Source organism: Nicotiana tabacum, chromosome 5 (genome assembly GCF_000715075.1).
Source record: "Nicotiana tabacum cultivar K326 chromosome 5, ASM71507v2, whole genome shotgun sequence".
NCBI classification, from domain to species: Eukaryota; Viridiplantae; Streptophyta; class Magnoliopsida; order Solanales; family Solanaceae; genus Nicotiana; species Nicotiana tabacum.
Genome location: NC_134084.1, coordinates 15401619 through 15422648, shown reverse-complemented (window position 1 = coordinate 15422648; position 21030 = coordinate 15401619). Strand labels below are relative to the sequence as shown.

Here is a 21030-nt window from a genome sequence, read left to right as displayed (position 1 = left end):
TCTTCTGGTTTGGGGGAGGCGAATTATTCTCTCCTCAGTATTACAAAGAAACAAAAGCAATGATTCTTTACCCCTTTTTTTTTTTTTGGATAAAGTAAGTGATAAGTAAAAGAAAATAAAATAATATTTCTTTGAAGTACTTCACTTTAATGTCGTCGTGAAGTTTATAGTACATGCAGCTTTAGATCTCTAGTTGGTGAATGACAGCTTAGTTCAACTCTCGCTATCAACTTATATGCCTTAAAATAATCACCGGCATTCACGTATCTGCCTAAAATTCCATTTTATAAGTTTCCGTTTGGCCATAATTTTATTTTTAAAATCGGTGTTTGATTATAAAACTTTTAAATTTCTCTTTAAGTTGAATTTCGGAATTAAAAAATTCCAAAAAATTAGTTTTCAAAAATTTCAAATCAAATCACTCATAAAATTTTAAAAACAACTACAATTGTATTAATGTCCAAACACAATTTTAATTTTCAACTATCATTTTCGTTTGAAAATAAACATTCACATTTTTTTTCAAATTTTTATAATTCTTATGTCCAAACGTCCGCTTAATCATGGATATGCTTTCCTAGGAAACAACCTCATCCTTTCCATTCTCTCCTCGGTCCTACTAAGAAATTATGCTGCTCGAAGTCTTTATAAATATCCTCATGTATGTGTCGGTCTCTTAAAAAAAAAATATTTTTAGAAGATCTAATATGAATGGGAGAATATTTTTAAAAAGTTCGTGCAAACATAACTTGAAAATTGCATACGGCTAAAATTAGGGAGTTCGACTTTGGGGCTACTGTGACACTCCACGCCCGACCTCGAAAAGTTCGAAGCAGAATTTGAAGTGTAACCCCCCCGAGGTGCGTCCCTCGAGGGAGCATATCGAAGGTTTACGGTGGTCAATCTCGGGGTAGTACAAATCAATGATCGTCATGGAACGGCGGAAAAGCTCCCAAGGACACGTGGTTAGAGCTGACCAGATCTGCAATAATAGTACAAATTCATATTGAGCCATTATACAGCTGTACCAATAGCATTTTCTCGTCATTATTAGACATGTACTATGTTGGATTCCCCCTCCTATATAAATGAGACCCTTGTCATTTTGTAACATATATGAATATTCAATACAATAGAACATTCTCTGTTTTTCTTGCCTAAACGTGCTCAACAATTACTCTACATATCTATTGCTTGTTCATTTATCGTGCACTTATTGTTCTTCATTTATTTCCCATTATTAACCGCAAAAGGCTATCTTCGAGGCCTTCGATATCATTATTTCTTCATCAATTGTTCATTGCTAACTACCCTAACTAGACCTCGAGGCCCCCTGTTCTAACCAGCTCGAGGCCCAGTCTTGCGACAACATTGGTTTGCATATCTTATTCTCTTTACTTACAGTTAGCATCTATTGCCTAAGAACTAGTATTGAAATAAATCACATATTTTAGAACCACAAAAATCAAATATAATTGTTAATACCATTTTCAAGGTAAATAAAAATGTACATGAAAAAAGGCAAAAAGAAAAATGAAAAATGAAAACAAGAAATTTAGACATTCCATTTTCTACTTTAAGCATGGGTGTTGGTTTAGTAATAAAGTTATACACATTAATATATTATCTTCATTAGCTAGGCCTCCATTGCAGGACGTTACAAGAAATATAAAATATGATGCCATTTTTGCATTGTTATGATTATTTATGGAGAATTAATTGACGACTTAATTATTTCTCACGTAATTGCTAGTTAATTAATTTTCAACCCTATAATGAGTAAAGCATGGCTAAAACCAAATAACCCTTAATGAAGAGTGTAAAATAGGCAAAAATTATTAATTAGAAATTGATGATAGGCTATAATTACATATTTTAGTCGATTATTACACTCTTATTTACTGCACTTTAGTTGAGTTTGCGCTTTAATCGCTAATGTTTTGCACTAACAATGTGTTTTATGCCTTGTATGAGTGATTCCGAGGTACATAGATGTTATGGAATGAATTCAAGTGATCTGGAGCTTTGAAGTATGAGTAAAAGCCGAAGGAATTAAGTCGGGATCGTGTCAGGGGTCAACTTTGATAGTTAAGAATAAACGAAGACTCGAGAGGGCATATTGCGCATTGTCTAGTAAAATACACATAACGTTTAGCTCAGAACTCCATTGTGGCTCAACAATATATAGTTGGAAACCTAACTCAAAGGGCTACAAGTTTCATGTTCTACATTTTTCCAAATTCTAAACGAAACAGGGCGAAACGCGCAAGATTTGAGCTAACACGAACGAAACCGGGAAAAAGGGCCAGTTGGGCGCCACAGGCAGTGCCTGGCGCCACCTGTGGCGCCAAAAACAGTATGCACAAATAATGCGGCGCCGTGGAGGAGGCCTGGCGCCGGGCTGGGCGCTGGTGACGTGAAATGTGTCCTATTTTGCCCGGGACAAGTTTATTTCGGCCCTAGACTTACCCAACTGATATAAAAGCAAGACTAAACCTATTTTTGAGGGGAGAGACGCACCTTGGAGCAAAAAGACACGCAAGAAACATTGAGGAGCAAGAACATCTCAGAATTCTTCATCTTTTCTAGTATTTTCAATTAATCAAAACTTATGCAATTGTTTGATTACATCATGAGTGGCTAAACACCCATTGTTCTGGGGTTGTGATTTAGCCATGAATATTGTTGTTTAACGTTGACTTGACCTTGATTATAATTCACCAATATATGGTTGTTTCTTCAATTTTGTATTTAATTGCTTAATTGTCTGGCCAGCAGTTAGGTTCTATTTACTATTTATGCTATGCTTGGGAAAGCCATGTTTAGATTAGAGAAGAATTGAAAAGAGCATGATCTTAACCCTTAGGGGGAGCGGATTTGTGGTTAGGATAGGAATATACCTAGTCACCGTACTTAATTAAATATCGTGATCTTAATGCGTTTTTAATAGATTGATTTCATAGGAATATAGGCGTTAATCTATTGAGAATAGGTGAGTAGTACTTCGGGAGAAGGCTATGAGAGCATTTATCGATTAATTAGCAATCATGAGTGAATTATATGAAAGGGAGAGTTAATTAGAACACAATACGATTGGTGAATCGATTACAACTCTGGAATACTTGTCTCTACTGAATACACAACAATCAACTCGTTACTTGATAACTTAGTTATTATTTAGAATTGTAGTATAATATAATCATATTATTGAACTTTGATTTTAGCTGGATTGAATAACAATTTTAGTGATGTAGTGAGTAGTTTACACAAGTCTCTGTGGGTTCGACACTAAACTTATCATTATATTACTTGTCGACCACGTATACTTGCGTGTGCATTTGGGAGCAACAAGTTTTTGGCGCTGTTGCCAGGGACTTGAATATTAAGTACTTGCTAGTTTTTGCTTTAATTGTTTATTTAGTGTAGTCTAACGTTACTTGATTGTTGCTCAGATCTCAGAAACTTTGATTGAATGCATAGGGTCAGAAGCCATGACCGACTTCAAGGTTTTGACCCCGAACCTGAGAAAACATTTCACTGGATGTTGAGGGAAGCAAGGGATACAAACAATATTCAAGCACTCATTCAATTTGTTGTGAACATGGCAGAGGAGCAACATATGGTTGTTCAGGAGGTAGCAATGCCCAGTATTTCTAAGTATACCTCCAGCATAGTGAAACCTAGAATCACTGGGCACTTTGAGCTGAAATAGAGTATGATCCAGCTACTTCATGCAAACAGGCAATTTATGGGTCTTCCACACGAGGATCCACAGCAGCATATTCTGAACTTCTTGGAGATTAGTGATACTTATATCACTAACGGGGTTACTCCAGATTATGTGAGGCTCACACTTTTTCCATTCTCTTTGTTGGGCGAGGCTAAGCGATGGCTAAAGGTAGAACCAGCTAATTCAATTACAACATGGAATGATTTAGCGAGAAAATTTCTGGCAAGGTTCTTCCCTTCAGGCAAAACTGCAAAGATCAGAAGTGAGATAGTTGCCTTTAAACAGAAGGTAAGAGAATCTTTATACTCATCTTGGGAAAGGTTCAAGGGCCTACTCAGAGACTGTCCTCATCACAATCAGACGAATGAAGTGTTAGCTCACACGTTCATAGAAGAGCTACATTCTGAAACAAAGATTGTGGTAGATGTTGTGGCTGGGGGTCAAGTGTTGGAGAAAAGCTTTGACGAGATATATACATTATTGAACAAATTCTCCAAGATCAATCCGGATTGGCAAGGAGAGATGGGCAGACACACAATACAAAAATCACCAGGGGTTCTCGAATTAGATGTTGTCTCAGCATTGTCAGCACATGTCTCTACGCTAACCAACCAAGTCAATCAGATGACCATGATCATTAACAAGCAACAAGCCCAACCAGTGCAACAAGTTCAATTATTTGTGAAGTATGTGGAGAGGGTCACATGAGCAATCTATGCCCAGCAAATCCAGAGTCTGTATATTTTGTGGGTAATGCAAATCGATGCCAAACTAATCAATATGGGGACACTTACAATCCCAACTGGAGGAACCACCCAAACTTCTCTTGGGGTGGAAACCAAGGTCCTCAGAATCAATACAGGCCTCATGCACCTCAATAGCAATATAGACTACCTCAGGTTGATCAACAAGTGAATCCTACAAGTCACCTTGAAGACATGTTAAAGAAAGTGATGGCTAAACAGCAAGCCCTCGCCGCAACAATGAGAAATTTGGAGCGTCAAATGGGACATCTTGCCAGTGTTCAAAACACTAGATCAGCTGGAGCTCTTCCAAGTGATACTGAGCCCAATCCTAAAGCTCAAGTCAATGCAGTTACCTTGAGAAATGGAAGAGCACTAGAAGAAGTTCCAAAGAAAAAGAAGAATACAAATCATCCTGAAGGAGAATTAGCTCCCAAGCCAGTTGAGGGGAATGAGAAAGATGATAAAGGACCCAAGCCAGTAATTGAGACTAGGCCATCACCTCCGTTTCCACAAAGACTGCAGAAGCAAAAAGATGATGCTAAGTACAAGAAATTCCTAGATATTTTGAGCCAGGTGAGTGTGAATCTGCCTTTGGTGGAAATTTTTAAGGAAGTGCCTAAGTATGGAAGGTATCTCAGAGATATTGTGGCAAACAAACGAAGACATGCAGAGTTCGAAACAGTTGCACTTACTGAAGAGTGCAGTGACAGAGTTCAGAGTAAACTTCCTCCTAAGTTGAAGGATCCTGGAAGTTTCACAATTCCTTTGTCTCTTGGAAAACAAGAAGTTGGTAGAGCCCCGTGTGATTTGGGGGCTAGTATAAATTTGATGCCATCCTCTTTGTTCAAGCAACTCGGATTGGGGGTGCTTATACCTAATACAATCACTTTACAGCTAGCAGATAGGTCACTAGTCATGCCCGAAGGAATTATTGAGGATGTGTTAGTTCGAGTGGGAAAGTTTATTCTTCCTGCTGATTTTATTGTTCTTGATTACAAGGTAGATGAGGAAATGCCCATTATTTTGGGGCGACCATTCTTAGCTACTGGTGGAGCAATTATTGATGTGAGAGCAGGGAAGTTAAAAATGAGAGTTGACGATGAGGAGGTCACTTTTAATGTGTACAAGGCACTTAAGCTTCCTAAGCATTATGAGGACTTGTGCATGATTACTGTGGTAGAATCGAAGGAGATAAAGCAGAGTCCTTATGTGAATTATAGTGATCCAGATGGGACAACTGAGTTAAATGAGGTGGTATTTCCAGCTGAGCGTGTTAAGATAATTGAGAAAAGAACCAGAGATGAAAGAGGAGACCTTCCGAGTGCGTGCAAAAAGGCTAGACTTCATGGGAGAAAGAAGAAGAGAAAGCGCCCAGCCTGAGCAGAATAGCAGAGTCGTGCCACGACTATAAATAAGGCACTTGTTGGGAGGCAACCCAACCTGTATATCTTTTATCTATTGATTAATTTTCTTTAGTGCCAAGTTTTGTGTTGTTTTTATTTTGTAGAGTAGGGGAAGTCTGAGTACCCAAAGTTGGAGTTGAGGAGCATATTTGATCTTAAGTGTGGGGTCGTCCCAGCCCTTAATATTGAGGATCATGTCCGAGCTAGGTCTGAGAGGGTCTCAGGGAGTATTTCTCACCCTTGTTTTAATATTTCTCTATGATCATGCATCGAGAACTATGCATAATATAACTGTGGGGTGGGGAAACTACTTTTTGGAGTATAATTGTTTTTCTTTTATAACTCGTAATAGACATAGTCTAGGTTATAAAAAAGTTGAAAAAGCTCGGACTTTTCCCGACGATGGATCTTTTGGACAATTTTCTTGAGGGATTAAAGTCCGATTTAAAAAACACCAAAAAGATTTTTTTTTGAATAGCTAGGTAGTATTCCTTGGTTTTTCTTTGGGCACCTTTTCTTTTCCAAGGATGTAGCTCGAACCGGGCACTTTTAATTTCTTTTCAGGAGTAGTTTAGGAAGAAACAGAGTCGTTCTGAGATACTCACTGGCATGGTTGATGTTGGAACATTAGGCTATGACATACATTTTGTTTTCCCATGTATTTGGTTTAAATTGTAAAGCCTAAGTAAAGTAAATAGCCTGTTTTGTGATGCCTTTTCTCAGTTGTCTGACTTGTATGCCGCATAGTGCAATGTTGCTTAAATTTCTCATTTATTTGTGCTTGCTTGAACTGAGAGTTGAACAGAACCGTCTTGATTGAGTCATGTGTAACGTGTGTGTGAGGATTCGTAATTTTCTGTGCTATCCTGTGTAGTCTAGAACTTGCTCCGTGTGTTAATTGAAGCGAAATTGTGAGTTGTTCTAATCTAGGAGATGATGTACGCATTTTTCTTGCTTGATCATAGATGTGTTTGTCACATAAAAATATAATTTTCCATTGCTAGCCCCTTTGAGCCTATAGACCTTTCTTTTGGCACCCACATACAAGTCATACCCCTATTTTGTTCTTAATTTGATATTGATTGAACTTTTACCTCCTAATGCACTTAGTCGCTAAAAGAAGTAAGGTGAGATATTGGGGAGTAGTTTTCGAGTGGAAACATGGAAGGGCTCATTGGTACACTAAAGTTGAAATCAAAAGTCACTAGCCGATGAACTTTAATGTATGGAGTGTGTGAAGAAAAAAAGAGAGAGAAAGGAAAAGAAAAATTGCAAGAAAAGAGAAAAAAATGATAGTTCAAATAATGTAGAAAAATACACACCTCCAATTCTTATTGATTTGTGCTAGTGACAAAATAGAGAAGTGCTTAAGTGAAAAGAGGGCTATGTTGTATATGACAAGTGATTTGGCTGAGAAGAATATGTGCTTGAAGTGTAAATGCAGTGTATTAAAGTGCTTAGGAGGGTGAGTCACTATTTCTAAATATATCATACCCGTCCCTTAGCCTACATTACAACCTAAAAGTCCTAATTGATCCTAGATTTGACTAGCTTAAATTAGTGGAGATATACACTACGGGCAAGCTTATGGAATGACCACGGGATGCATATGAATTCTTTGTGAGAGTGAGCGAATTTTGTTCAATTGTGTGATGTCCTTAAATTATGTTCAAAAGCATATTTAAATATGTGGACCAATTTATATTCACTCTCAGTTTGTTGGTGAGCGCACATGATCTCATGAATGATTGGTAATGTTGTAAACTTTCTTGTTGGGTAAGTGCATAAATTGAGGGTACTTAGTGGTTGCAAGTCGGCTTGTGAGGTTGGGTGGTGACAATTAGGTTATTGGAAATTATTGAATTGAAATATTATACTTAGGCTTGCTTAAACAGGAAGAATGTGAATTTTTGTGTATTCATGCTTGTGTGCCGGTATTGATCATAGTCAAGGGTATAGTGTGTGGTTAAAAGTTAAAGTGCTCCTCTATAATTGATACTTGTACGTAGTTGAGGGGATTTATTAGATAGTCCCATTGTTCGAGGACGAGCAACATTTAAGTGTGGGGTATTGATGATAGGCTATAATTACGTATTTTAGTCGATTATTACACTCTAATTTACTGCACTTTAGTTGAGTTTGCGCTTTAATCGCTAATGTTTTGCACTAACGATGTATTTTATGTCTTGTAAGAGTGATTCCGAGCTATATAGATATTATGGAATGAATTCAAGTGATTTGGAGCTTTGAAGTCTGAGTAAAAGCCCAAGGAATTAAGTCGGGATCGTGTCAGGGGTCAACTTTGATAGTTAAGAATAAACGAAGACTCGAAAGGGCATATTGCGTACTGTCTAGTAAAATACACATAACCTTTTGCTCAAAACTCAATTGTGGCTCCACAATATATGGTTGGAAACCTAACTCAAAGGGTTACAACTTTCACGTTTTACATTTTTCCAAATTCGAAATAGAACAGGGCGAAACACACGAGATTTGAGCCAACACGAATGAAACCGGGAAAAAGGGCCAGTTGAGCGCCACAGGCCGTGCCTGACGCCACTTGTGGTGCCAAAAACAGTATGCACAAATAATGGGGCGCCGTGGAGGGCGCCGGGCTGGGCGCTGGTGACGTGAAATGTATCCTATTTTGCCCGGGACAAGTTTATTTCGGCCCTAGACTTACCCAACTGATATAAAAGCAAGACTAAACCTATTTTTGAGGGGAGAGACGCACCTTGGAGCAAAAAGACATGCAAGAAACATTGAGGAGCAAGAACATCTCAGAATTCTTCATCTTTTCTTGTAATTTCAATTAATCAAAACTTATGCAATTGTTTGATTACATCATGAGTGGCTAAACACCTATTGTTCTGGGGTTGTGATTTAGCCATGAATATTATTGTTTAACGTTGACTTGACCTTGATTATAATTCACCAATATATGGTTGTTTCTTCAATTCTGTGTTTAATTGCTTAATTGTCTGGCCAACAGTTAGGTTCTATTTACTATCTATGCTATGCTTGGGAAAGCCATGTTTAGATTAGAGAAGAATTGGAGAGAGCATGATCTTAACCCTTAGGGGGAGCGGATTTGTGGTTAGGATAGGAATATACCTAGTCACCGTGCTTAATTAAATATCATGATCTTAATGCGTCCTTAATAGATTGATTTCATAGGAATATAGACGTTAATCTATTGAGAATATGTGAGTAGTACTTCGGGAGAAGGCTATGAGAGCATTTATCGATTAATTAGCAACCATGCGTGAATTATATGAAAGGGAGAGTTAATTAGAACACAATACGATTGGTGAATCGATCACCACTCTGTAATACTTGTCTCTACTGAATACACAACAATCAACTCGTTACTTGATAACTTAGTTATTATTTAGAATTGTAGTATAATATAATCATATTATTGGACTTTGATTTTAGCTGGATTGAATAACAATTTTAGTGATGTAGTGAGTAGTTTACACAAGTCTTTGTGGGTTCGACACTCAACTTATCATTATATTACTTGTCGACCACGTATACTTGCGCGTGCGTTTGGGGGCAACAGAAATCATGACACGTCTCCAATAAATTTTAATCAATTACAATAAATGTGTTCCACTATAACTATAGGCATTCTAACCGAAGGAATTTAGGTACCTTTGACATTAAAAATTAAACTGCTCACGTAACTTTAAATTATAGATTTTGAATCTGATAAATCCAATAAATTTAAATTTTAATATTTTTAACTCTCTATGAGGAGCTCGGCCCCTGCTTCAATTAAAGTTCGCCCCTCTTTTTCCCCCTTTAAATCCTCTCACCTCACTTATTGTGGAACGTCTAATCATGCATATAGGTCAAAAAGTCAACTTTCATGTGATAATAATTAATTCCTTCGATCAATTTATATGAATCTGTTTATTTATGATACGTTTTAAAAAGAATGATTTATTTTTAAATTTGAACAAAATAATTTAGTTTAAATTTACAATTCTACCCTTAATGAGAAGTTTTTATAATTATACAAATACTTTGGCTCTCTTTTTGATTTGTTTAGAACCATAAACTCCAAAAATATTTTTTTTTCTTAAATTCTGTACCAGTTAAATAAGTTCACGTAAATTAAAATAGAGGAGGTAATAATTACGAATGAACATATAAAAGACGGTAATTAAAAAGGTAACGAGACTAACCGACTAATAAGTTTACACTTTTAATCAATCAATATTGACCCTTGGAAGAATAGGTTAAAAATAATACTAGTAGAAAAGAAAAATAATCCGAAAAAGAAAAAGAAAAAAAGAATAAAGAAAACTCCAAATGTCTCTATTTCTAAATTTGGTTTCCAGCTCATTGAACGAGGAGCGCGTAAAACGATAAGATATTCGTCATTGGGCACATGCACTTGTCAAATCTAACGTTACACTAATGTCTGTATTTAGCAACCTTTTTCTTAACAAAAGTACATTAATCTCTGTCTTAACCGAATGTGTGTCGGCAGCTTCCTTTTTTGCTTTTTTACTTTCTTTCTTTATTCTGTTCGAAAACCCCTTCTACATAAGCACTTTATTCTTTTTTTTTTTGATTTTTAATCCTCAGGTTCACCTTTACTTATCCACTATAATAAAAGTATATTTTTTTATTTTACTTTTAGCACTAATTATATTATTTGCAAAATTATTTTTCAAGACTGTTTGAAATGCTATCGTTATTAGGGATTATATGGTGAAATACATATTAAAATTATTATTTCTTAAAGGACGTAAGAAGTCCAAATTAGACACATAAAAGTGAATGAATTTGGCTGTTGTTATTGCTTCTTTTTTCATTGCTTCTCCATTATTATATTTTTGCTTTTGGAAAAAATACTTTTGAATAACTTTTGGAAAAAATACTTTTGAAAAGATTCTTATTCTACCATATAAATAATAAATAAAAAAAGCATGTTAAGATGTATCTTTTCTTGAGATAAGTGAATTTTTGTGAATTGAATGATTTTTCTTGGATTACTATTCATATATACATTTGCTTCTTTACTAAAAAAATCTTTTAAAGAGGCTTCCTAAATTTTTTCCCTTAAATCTCAAACAAACAATATTGTTGGAAAAGTTTTTACTTTACAGTCTTCCAATAGAATTAGACACTGTGTAAATGTTACAATATCAGATCAACCTATTAAAGTATATTAATTATATTAATAATAGTGTGAAAATTTTACAACGTAGTGGATATAATTAGATTTCTTTTTTTTTCTTTTCAGTATATATATAAGCTTCTACTTTCGAGTCTCGACTAACATCTGGTTTTGGACCATTGTTTTAGCTCCAGAAACAAGATACATAATTGGATTTACTACAGACTTTACATCAAATAATCTCAGTTTTGAGATTTTCTTCAATCTCTTTTGTATTCCAGGTACTATATAGAAGTATAATTTCAATTCTATTTTTAGTAAACTTTTGTTGATTCTGATATGGATTTATAGATTCTTGTTTGTTCTTTCTTTATCATAGATTTTTAGTTTAAAAAAAGGGTAGCATTAAATTAATTTTCAAGGAATGAAATCTTGAGACATTGATTTTACATGCTAAATATGGTAAATATATGAAAAAATTCTGAATGAAGTGTCACCGCTTTCTTTTCTTTGTTTCACTTTTTCTGTCAATCTTTAGGATCTTCTGCATATATATATTTTTTTGGTTAATTATGTTATTGATTGTAATTTTTCATGAAATAATTTGCAGAATGGTTAAAAGGGCAATGCAACAATGGCTACGTGTAATAATTACTTTGCTTATTCTTTTAATAACTGAAGGACACCCTGTTGATATTACTTATCTTCAGAGTGCTGTTGCAAAAGGAGCTGGTAAGAATTTTTTTGAATCAAAGTGATTATCTTTTTAATTTTTTGTCTAAATAACTCTAAGCAGTGGCGGATCCAATATGGAAGTCGCGGATTTGGCAAGAACCCGCGACTTCTAACTCAACCTTAAGTGTATATATATGTGAAAAACAAGGGTAGATAGAGTTGAATATACATTTTAGTACTTATATTTGAAGCTAGAACCAGAGGCGAACTCAGGATTTTTATCCGATGGGGCATCATTATTTCTTTTATCAGTGTCTCTTAAAGGCTTTTAGTGTTCGGGTGCCAAGTTATTCATATAATCATTTTTTAAGGTATACAATTTCTACCGAAGTTTACACCTCAATGGTACAAGTAAGTCCGCCTCTGGCTAGAACACAACAACGTCTAAATCCTGAATCCGCCACTGACTATGAGAAAAAAGAATTCAAAAATGTAAAAATGTGTTGATTTTGATGCCAATCATATGTTTGCAGTATGTTTGGATGGGAGTCCACCAGCATACCATTTTGATAAAGGATTTGGAGCAGGTGTTAACAATTGGTTTATCCAACTTGAGGTTTGTTTCTTAATTCACTATAAGTTTACTAGTCCAATTTTTAACAGAGTTAAGACTTGGATTTCTAGGCTCTATAGTTCATAATCTTATTTCTGTCCAATAATTGGCCTTTTTACTTCAATTCAATTTCTGGTAACTAGTTATGAAAAGCACTTGAAGTTGGATTATAGGTTTCTTAATGGTATAATATAAATAAATTGATTGCTCGGATGCAGTGGTGGAGCCAGGATTTTCACTAAGGAGTGTCAAAATATACACACACGAATAAGTCAAGTGGATTCAACCTATAGTATATATGCACAAATATTTTTTTTACCCAACTACATAACATAATTTTTTGACGACAGGGTGTCAATTGAGAATTGACACCTCTTGGTTTTAGGTGGCTTCACAACTGCTTGGATGACTAGAACGAAGAAGAATTTGGACATAATTTAAGTGAATTCTGTGAAATTTTTTAAAATTTTAGTTTGTTTTTATGAATTTGCATTTGAATTCATCCTATGACTTTGGAATTTCAGGGAGGAGCATGGTGCAACAATGCCACGACTTGCCTTTCCCGTACAAAAACACGATTAGGATCATCTAAACTTATGGTAAAGACAGTGTCTTTTTCAGGGATTTTGAGCAACAAGGCTAAGTTTAACCCAGGTGGAGCTTTACCCTTGTCTTATCTACATGGTTTTCGTGCCTGTGTTTTATATTCTTCTGATTAACAGTGTTTTGGAAATTGTAGACTTTTACAATTGGAACAGAATTAGAATCAGATATTGTGATGGATCATCCTTTACTGGTGACGTTGAAGCAGTCGATCCGGTAATTTTATTGTAAATACTATAATTATTGATTTGATATAAATAACAATACTGTCCTAGTCTGCTAATATGAAAGATTAATTTTAGAGTTGGATTATTTACATTGATTCAGAGAACAAAAGTATACTACAGAGGAGCCAGGATTTTTTCAGCTGTTATGGAGGATTTCTTAGCAAAAGGAATGAAGAGCGCTCAGAATGTACGATGCATCAATTGATCACAAATTATTGGAGATAGTTATACACTCATCGTCCGATATTGTTTAGTTTCTAACAGAGAGTTTTCTAATTGTAGGCTATTCTTGCTGGATGTTCAGCTGGTAGTTTGGCTGCAATTCTACATTGTGACAGATTTAAAGGCCTCCTTCCACCGGGCGCTAAAGTAAAATGTCTTTCAGATGCTGGTTTCTTTATCAATGCGTAAGCGTTCTTGTTGTTTTTTTTAAATGTTTGTGGCACTCTCAAAATTAGCAAGAAATTTAGCTTTCCTCTTTGCTACTGGTAAAATTTGCTTGTCCGTTTGCAGGAAGACTATTTCTGGTGCGTCTCATATTGAACAGTTCTACAGCGATGTTGTTAACACACATGTATGCTTACTTTTATCATATATTCTGCTGGTCTTTATGTCACTGAGAAAGTTTATATATTGAGTTTTGCTCGTCCTCAGTGTGTTGCATTATCTTGATTCAGGGTTCTGCTAAGAATTTGCCTCAATCATGTACCTCAAGACTAAAACCGGGATTGGTAAGAGTTATTTTCAAAATAATTTTCCCCTTAGTTGATGCATCTTATGTGAAAACGCCAAAATTTATGTTGCAGTGTTTTTTCCCACAAAATGTCGCGCAACAAATCAAGACACCTCTTTTCCTGGTAAATGCAGCCTATGATTCCTGGCAGGTCAGTGCATCTCTGATTTCTCTTTTTAGTTTCTCTTCCTTTCCGCAATTTTCCAATTTCTATGAAGTATTTAGAATGAAAAAGGGGAGCCTTGGCGTAACTGGTAAAGTTGCTGCCATGTGACCAGAAGGTCATGAGTTCAAGTGATGAAAACAGCTTCTTGCAGAAATGCAGGGTAAAGTTGCGTACAATAGACCCTTTTGGTCCAGCCTTTCCCTGGACCCCGCGCATAGCGGAAGCTTAGTACACCGGGCTGTCCTTTTATTTGGAAAATGAGACTAGGCCGTCTGGTAATGTACTACAATTTCTTTGACAAGTTGTGGTTTATCCGAACTGCTTACTCTATTCTTATGAGACAAGTTCTCTTTATCACTGTCCTATAATGTGTTATCGATAATATTAATGTAGGTAAAGCATTGCTAGCATTTTGTTATTTGGTTATAGCTGCAATAAAATTCAGTCTTCACTATATCAAAGTAATGTTTTATATAGATATATATCATATATGTACATATATATGAGAATAATCTTGCTCTTTAAATAATTGATTTTTGCTTACTTATTATTTTTAAAATATTCAGATAAAGAACATTTTAGCCCCTGGTGTTGCTGATCCTCGTGGAACCTGGCGCAACTGCAAGCTTGACATATTGAAATGCTCGTCTGCTCAGCTCGAAACCATGCAAGGTCAAGATTCTTAAGCCCTTTTCCCAGCTTCCATGCTAAAGTAACAAACAGAAAATAAAAAAAAGAGGCTGTTCTTTATTACATTAGAAAGTTGACAGGCCAGAAAAATTCGGTCATAGGAATTTAGAACCCGTTCAGAGTAACAACAATCTGGAATAAGGCCGTCCTTTGTGACTAATACTTAAATCTAAAAAATAACTAGTTATAGCAAGCGTGAAGGTGCGAAATCATTCTATGAAATATGTTCATTTAGAACGATACAAACAGAGGGCTCAGTTTCCTTCGGGGGCGGATCTACCTTAGCCCAAGCGGCATTACGTGACACCACTTCATTGAAAATCTTTACTAATTATGTATATATAATTCAAATGAAAAAACAAGAAAAGAGGTGAAATATAATAGGTGACACCACTTGTCACAAAGAGGCGTCTAGCTTATCTGGTCAAAGCTTGAAGATTTTTGTGCAGGGCCGTGAATTCGAACTAGTGTAGCCTCATTCTATGTATCAATACGTTTGTACTACTTGACTAGCACATAGATTTTTTGAATTGGAGGGATGCTGCTTGTGTTATATCTTTTTTCTGATTGTTTTTTTAAACATGATATTATTACAATAATTTTCTTATTTGTTCATGTCTAAAATGGTGACACTGCTTACAAAAACTCCTACGTACGCCCCTGGTTTCCTTGTAAGGTGTACTTTGCTCTTTATGTCTAATACATGGAGTTATTTTTCAGGTTATAGGAACGAGTTCTTAAAAGCATTAAACGGGCTTGGACCATCCTCAACAAGAGGGTATTACATCAATTCGTGTTATGCACATTGTCAAACCGGAACACAGGAGACATGGCTAAGGGATGACTCTCCGAGATTAGCTAGCACGGTATGCAATCCGGGCAGTAAAAACTATTTTTTGATATTAGGTTTATTATAAAAAAAATTTCATAGTTTCAATGTCTTTTACTTCTGTTTTCCTGTTTTAGTCAACCATTGACACTGCTAAAACATTGCATTCTGCAGACAATTGCCAAAGCAGTTGGAGACTGGTTTTACGACAGAAATCGATTCCAAGAGATTGACTGTCCTTACCCTTGTGACAAAACCTGCAAAAATCGGAATTTTGAATCGGACGTTCAGCCGGTCGATATGGATTTATAGGTTTATTAATGGAAGTTATTCTCTGGTTTATTAATATACGGGCTTTCAATTTTCCAGAAAGTGAGAAAGAAAAATATTGAATTAGAGAAGTTATGCATCAATTGCTTTACAATAAGGGAAAGCCAATACTGCACAGAATTGTGTGCTCTGGTATCCCCAAGAGAAACTATTATGGATCTTTAATTTGAGGTCAATATTATGTATCTTGTTATAATGTAAGAGTTAGTAATTCAGCTTTTATATCAAATTTATGCTATGCTTTACAGTTCAGTAAATAATCTATTTATACTATATTAAAAGTACGAAGGCCTTTAGCGAAATGTCGTTCGCCTTTTTTACCCCTTTTAAAAATAGAGTTTACACTAGACAAAATAATCATTTAATTATCTTCCTACTATTTATGGATTTTAATTCAACTAAAATTTTACTAATTAAATCTTTCCTTATTTAAAATATGTGAGAGATCCTAATATTTTGGGACTTTATATTCCATTATGATTTTAGCTTATATAATAAATATAGAGCATGGACAATTAAATACAATATAAATATGGAAAGTTTGAACTATCATCAAAAACAATTATCTCACTCATAGACGAGTTTTCATAGGTAAACACTTACCTTTTACCAAGAATATTTCATAATCTTAACATTAATATATTCCCAATCTCAAGGACAAAATCAAATACAATCCTCTACTTATATAACAACCCGATCGTTCGTTCTGAAAGTTACAGCCCTATTTCCCCATCTATGCTTAATTACATGTTGTTCAGCTGTGTTGAGTTGTATCGAGTTGGTAGGTTTAGGTTCAGAGTAGTTTTGGAAGTTTAGAAGTTCTTAGGATTGAATCCGAGGTTGATTTGGTGTTTTGGTGTTGTTTTGGGTGTTCTGGAGGTTCGACTAAGTTCGGGTAGTGATATATAACTTGTTGGAATTATTGATTGAGGTCCCGAGTGCTTCGAGTGAGATTCGGATAGGTTTGGGTTGTGTTGCGCTTGTTTTTCTTATGTTTCGACGTTGTTTCTTCAAGCATAAATGATATCATATTGAACAAATGAGCTCTGATTTCTTTTTTGATTGAAGCATTAGATTCGTATTGTAATTACGGACCCTTAGCAAAAAGAATCATCGAATTTGGACATCGTATGAGGATTTTATGGTCATTTTACTAAGAATTAGATTGCCAGATTTTTCAGATTAATTACGAAATTACCACTGACGGCGTATTTAAAAAATCTGCACTATTTGCAAATATTAAAACCTACATACCTCATTCATTATAAGGTCAAATTGAGTGATTCAAAAGCCTAACTTGACTAAAATTTCACAAGAAATCCATTGGAAGCATAAAATACGAGCTTCGGGATTGTTTGGCACGAGAAACGAGGCAGAATATCTGGCAGAAAAATATATAAAACTAGGGTTTATTCATTCGGTCATATTTTGAGTTGGGGAGCTCGAATTTGGGCGATTTTGGAGGCGATTTTCACTATAGGGATTGGGCTAAGTGTTCTTTACTCGGTTTTGATTATATTTCATGAATCCATCTTCGTTTTTGGGATTTGATTGCTGATTTCAAAGTGAAATTGAGGGAGTTAGGGTTTAAGTTTTGGAGAGTTTTAAGTGAGGATTTGAGGGACCAAACGGAGTCCGATTTTGACGAATTTTATATGGTTAGACTCGGGAGAGGACGAGGATTATTATTCTGCCATTTTTGACTGATTCAGAGATATGGGGCCGAGGGCCGAATTTTAGCCGATCTCGGATTTTTGGCATATTTTATAGTTTTTATTGTGGAATTCGATTCTTTAGCACACGTTGATGGTATTAATCTGATTATGGTTAGATTCAGAGCTTTTAGAGACCGAGTTCAGAGACGAGGGCATTGCGGAGTAAGATTTTACGTTATTGAGGTAAGTAACAGTTTTAACTCTGGCTTTGAGGGTATAAACCCGGAGAAATTTACATCATGTGATTGTTTGGCGGTGAAATCCATGCTAGGTAATGAGCTTGTGGGTGTGCACCACGAGGGATTGAAACTTGGTCCGTCCCGCCCGTGAGGCTGTGAGGCCTAATGGCTATTTTCTGTGGTTATGTATTTACTTGTTGTTGAACTTGTTTGCCTTCATGTTAGAGATCATGCTTAGGCTTTATTCATGCTCACATTATTTGTACTCAGTCATAGACATTATTGTACATGTTTACCTCAGTCTCTATTCTTTTGCTGATATGTTGTGATACTTGATGTGGGTTGTGTCCCCTTATTGGTGGTGCATTGTGAGGCTGGAGAGGTACATGATTGAGTGAGGCCGGGGGCCTAGTTGTGAGGATATTAATACTATAACGTATGAGTTGCCCGCATAGCACGTGAGTTGACCGTGCGAGTCCAGGTATTGATACAATAGCACGTGAGTTGACCGTGCAGATCCAGGTATTGATATGATGGCATGATTGAGTGAGGCCGAGGGCATGGTTGTGAGGATATTAATACCATAGCGCGTGAGTTGTCCGCGTAGCACGTGAGTTGACCGTGCGGGTCCAGGTAGTGATACCATAGCGCGTGAGTTGTCCACGTAGCATGTGAGTTGACCGTGCGGATCCAGGTATTGATATTGATTGAGTGAGACAGAGGGCCTTAGGATTTGGGAGCCCCTCTGAAGTCTGTACACACCCCCAGTGAGCGCAAAGTGTTGAGTGTATTGAGTGTTGAGTGCGAGTGTTGAGTGATGGAGTGACTTTGCTGTGAGGTTGCATTTACTTTTGTTGTTGCTGCATTTAACTGTTAAATTTCTTTGTGGCATTTACTGAGTTATGGAATTTACCTGTTTATTCCTGTTATTTTTTAAAATTGTGAAAAATGAATAATTGGACTGTTTTGCTTAGCTCGTCACTGCTGCTTAGTTCCTTAGTTATTTCTGTTACTACTGAGTCGGTTGTACTCATACTACACCCTGCACTTTATGTGCAGATCCATGTGAGTTAGAGCGCGGCGATAGTTGATTTCAGGCCGGCTATTTATGGAGATTGCACGGTAGCTGCTAGCGTCCGCAGGACCTTGTTACTCCTTTTGTCATTTCTTATTTTGGACAGTTAGATAGTTTATTATATCTTAGTTCATAGTTTTAGACGCTCATGACTTAGTGACACCCCGGTGTTTGGGGCTCATTTTCGTATTTTATATTATTTATATTTAGAGTTGGTTTAGTTTATTAGGAATTAAATTATTGGAAATGTTTTATTAAATTTTTATAATCAAATTAGTAGTAATATTTTAGAAATAGGCTTGACTTGTAACACGATAGGCGTCATCACGACCATGGTGAAATTTTGGGTCGTGACAAATTGGTATCAGAGCCTAGGTTACATAGGTCTCACGAGTCATGAGCGGGTTTAGCAGAGTCTTGCGGATCAGTACAGAGACGTTTGTACTTATCTTCGGGAGGCTGCATAACCTTTATGAAAATTTCACATTCTTGAATTCTTATCGTGCTATATTGATTCAGATTGAAGAGTAACTCTTTAAATTCCTTCCACGCATTCGTATGCGCACGTAAGCGCTCGGTATCAGTTGTGTAACGATGGCTTGTGATTTCCTCAATGAGGTGCGAGATGCGATTTCTGTGTGTTGATGTTGGGCTAGTCTGGAGGACTTGAGGCCGTATTTTGATTGTAGATTGAGCATTGAGGTGTTGATTATGTGAGCATGTGCTTGTGAACCTATATGTCCAGTAGTATCCCTATTAGTGGAAATGGTGGCTGGATGGATACGTGATGAGTATGATGTGACCGCGAGATGAGTTCATATGATTTGAATGTGACGAGAAGGTATTGCTGAAGGTTTCACCTATTTGAGACTCCAAGTATGTTTTTAGACTCGTTCGAGGACGAACGTTTGTTTAAGAGGGGGAGGATGTAACGACCCGGTCGTTCGTTCTGAGAGTTGCAGCCCCATTTCCCCCATCTATGCTTATTTATGTGATGTTCAGCTGTGTTGAGTTGTATCGAGTTAGTAGGTTTAGGTTCAGAGTAGTTTTGGAAGTTTAGAAGTTCTTAGGATTGAATCCGAGGTTGATTTGGTGTTTTGGTGTTGTTTTGGATGTTCTGGAGGTTCGACTAAGTTCGGGTAGTAATATATAACTTGTTGGAATAATTTATTGAGGTCCCGAGGTCTTCGAGTGAGATTCGGATAGGTTTGGGTTGTATTGCGCTCGTTTTTCTTATGTTTCGACGTTGTTTCTTCAAGCATAAATGATATCATATTGAACAAATGAGCTCTGATTTCTTTTTTGATTGAAGCATTAGATCCGTATCGTAATTACGAACCCATAGAAAAAAAGAACCATCGAATTTGGACATCATATGAGGATTTTATGGTCATTTTACTAAGAATTAGGTTGCCAGATTTTTCATATTAATTACGAAATTGCCACTGATGGCGTATTTAAAAAATCTGCACTATTTGCATATATTAAAACCTACATATCTCATTCATTATAAGGTCAAATTGAGTGATTCAAAAGCCTAACTTGGCTAGAATTTCACAAAAATTTTTATTGGAGACATAAAATATGAGTTTTGGGATCATTTGACATGAGAAACAAGGCAAAATAACTGGCAGAAAATATATAAAACTAGGGTTTATTCATTCACTCATATTTTGAGTTGGGGAGCTCGGATTTGGGCGATTTTGGAGGCAATTTTCACCATAGGGATTGTGGTAAGTGTTCTGTACTTGATTTTGATTATATTTCATAAATCCATCTTGGTTTTTGAGATTTGATTGATGATTTCAAAGTGAAATTGAGGGAGTTAGGACTTGAGTTTTGGAGAGTTTTAAGTGAGGATTTGAGGGACCAAACGGAGTCCGATTTTGACGAATTTTATATGGTTAGACTCGGAAGAGGACGAGGATTATTATTCTGCCATTTTTGATCGATTCCGAAATGTGAGATCGGGGGCCGAATTTTGGCCGATTTCGGATTTTTGGCATATTTTATAGTTTTTATTGTGGAATTCGATTCTTTAGCACATGTTGATGGTATTAATCTGATTATGGTTAGATTCAGAGCTTTTGGAGATCGAGTTCAGAGACAAGGGCATCCCAGAGTAGGATTTTACGTTGTTGAGGTAAGTAACAGTTTTAACTCTGGCTTTGAGGGTATAAAA

General features: G+C 36.1%; 2 protein-coding genes and 1 non-coding gene across 3 annotated transcripts; 2 read left to right on the top strand and 1 right to left on the bottom strand.

Moving 5' to 3' along the window:
* Positions 1–3982: 3982 nt before the first annotated feature.
* Positions 3983–4087, bottom strand: LOC142181359 (small nucleolar RNA R71). The gene has a single exon (XR_012710027.1). It is a non-coding gene; the product is annotated as a small nucleolar RNA R71 (small nucleolar RNA).
* A 581-nt stretch (positions 4088–4668) lies between these two features.
* LOC107821078 (uncharacterized) lies at positions 4669–5856 on the top strand. The gene has a single exon (XM_016647481.2). The coding sequence runs from the start codon at positions 4669–4671 to the stop codon at positions 5854–5856; it is 1188 nt and encodes a 395-aa protein (XP_016502967.2).
* Positions 5857–10694: 4838 nt separating this feature from the next.
* Positions 10695–16108, top strand: LOC107806382 (pectin acetylesterase 8-like). The gene is made up of 13 exons (XM_016630527.2): positions 10695–11294; positions 11624–11745; positions 12222–12304; positions 12826–12955; positions 13041–13120; positions 13232–13318; positions 13414–13538; positions 13645–13705; positions 13809–13862; positions 13938–14015; positions 14597–14702; positions 15441–15586; positions 15724–16108. Exons 2-13 carry the CDS (start codon positions 11625–11627, stop codon positions 15859–15861), a joined length of 1209 nt encoding a protein of 402 aa, XP_016486013.1. The 5' UTR covers positions 10695–11294; position 11624; the 3' UTR covers positions 15862–16108.
* The last annotated feature ends 4922 nt before the right edge of the window (positions 16109–21030 follow it).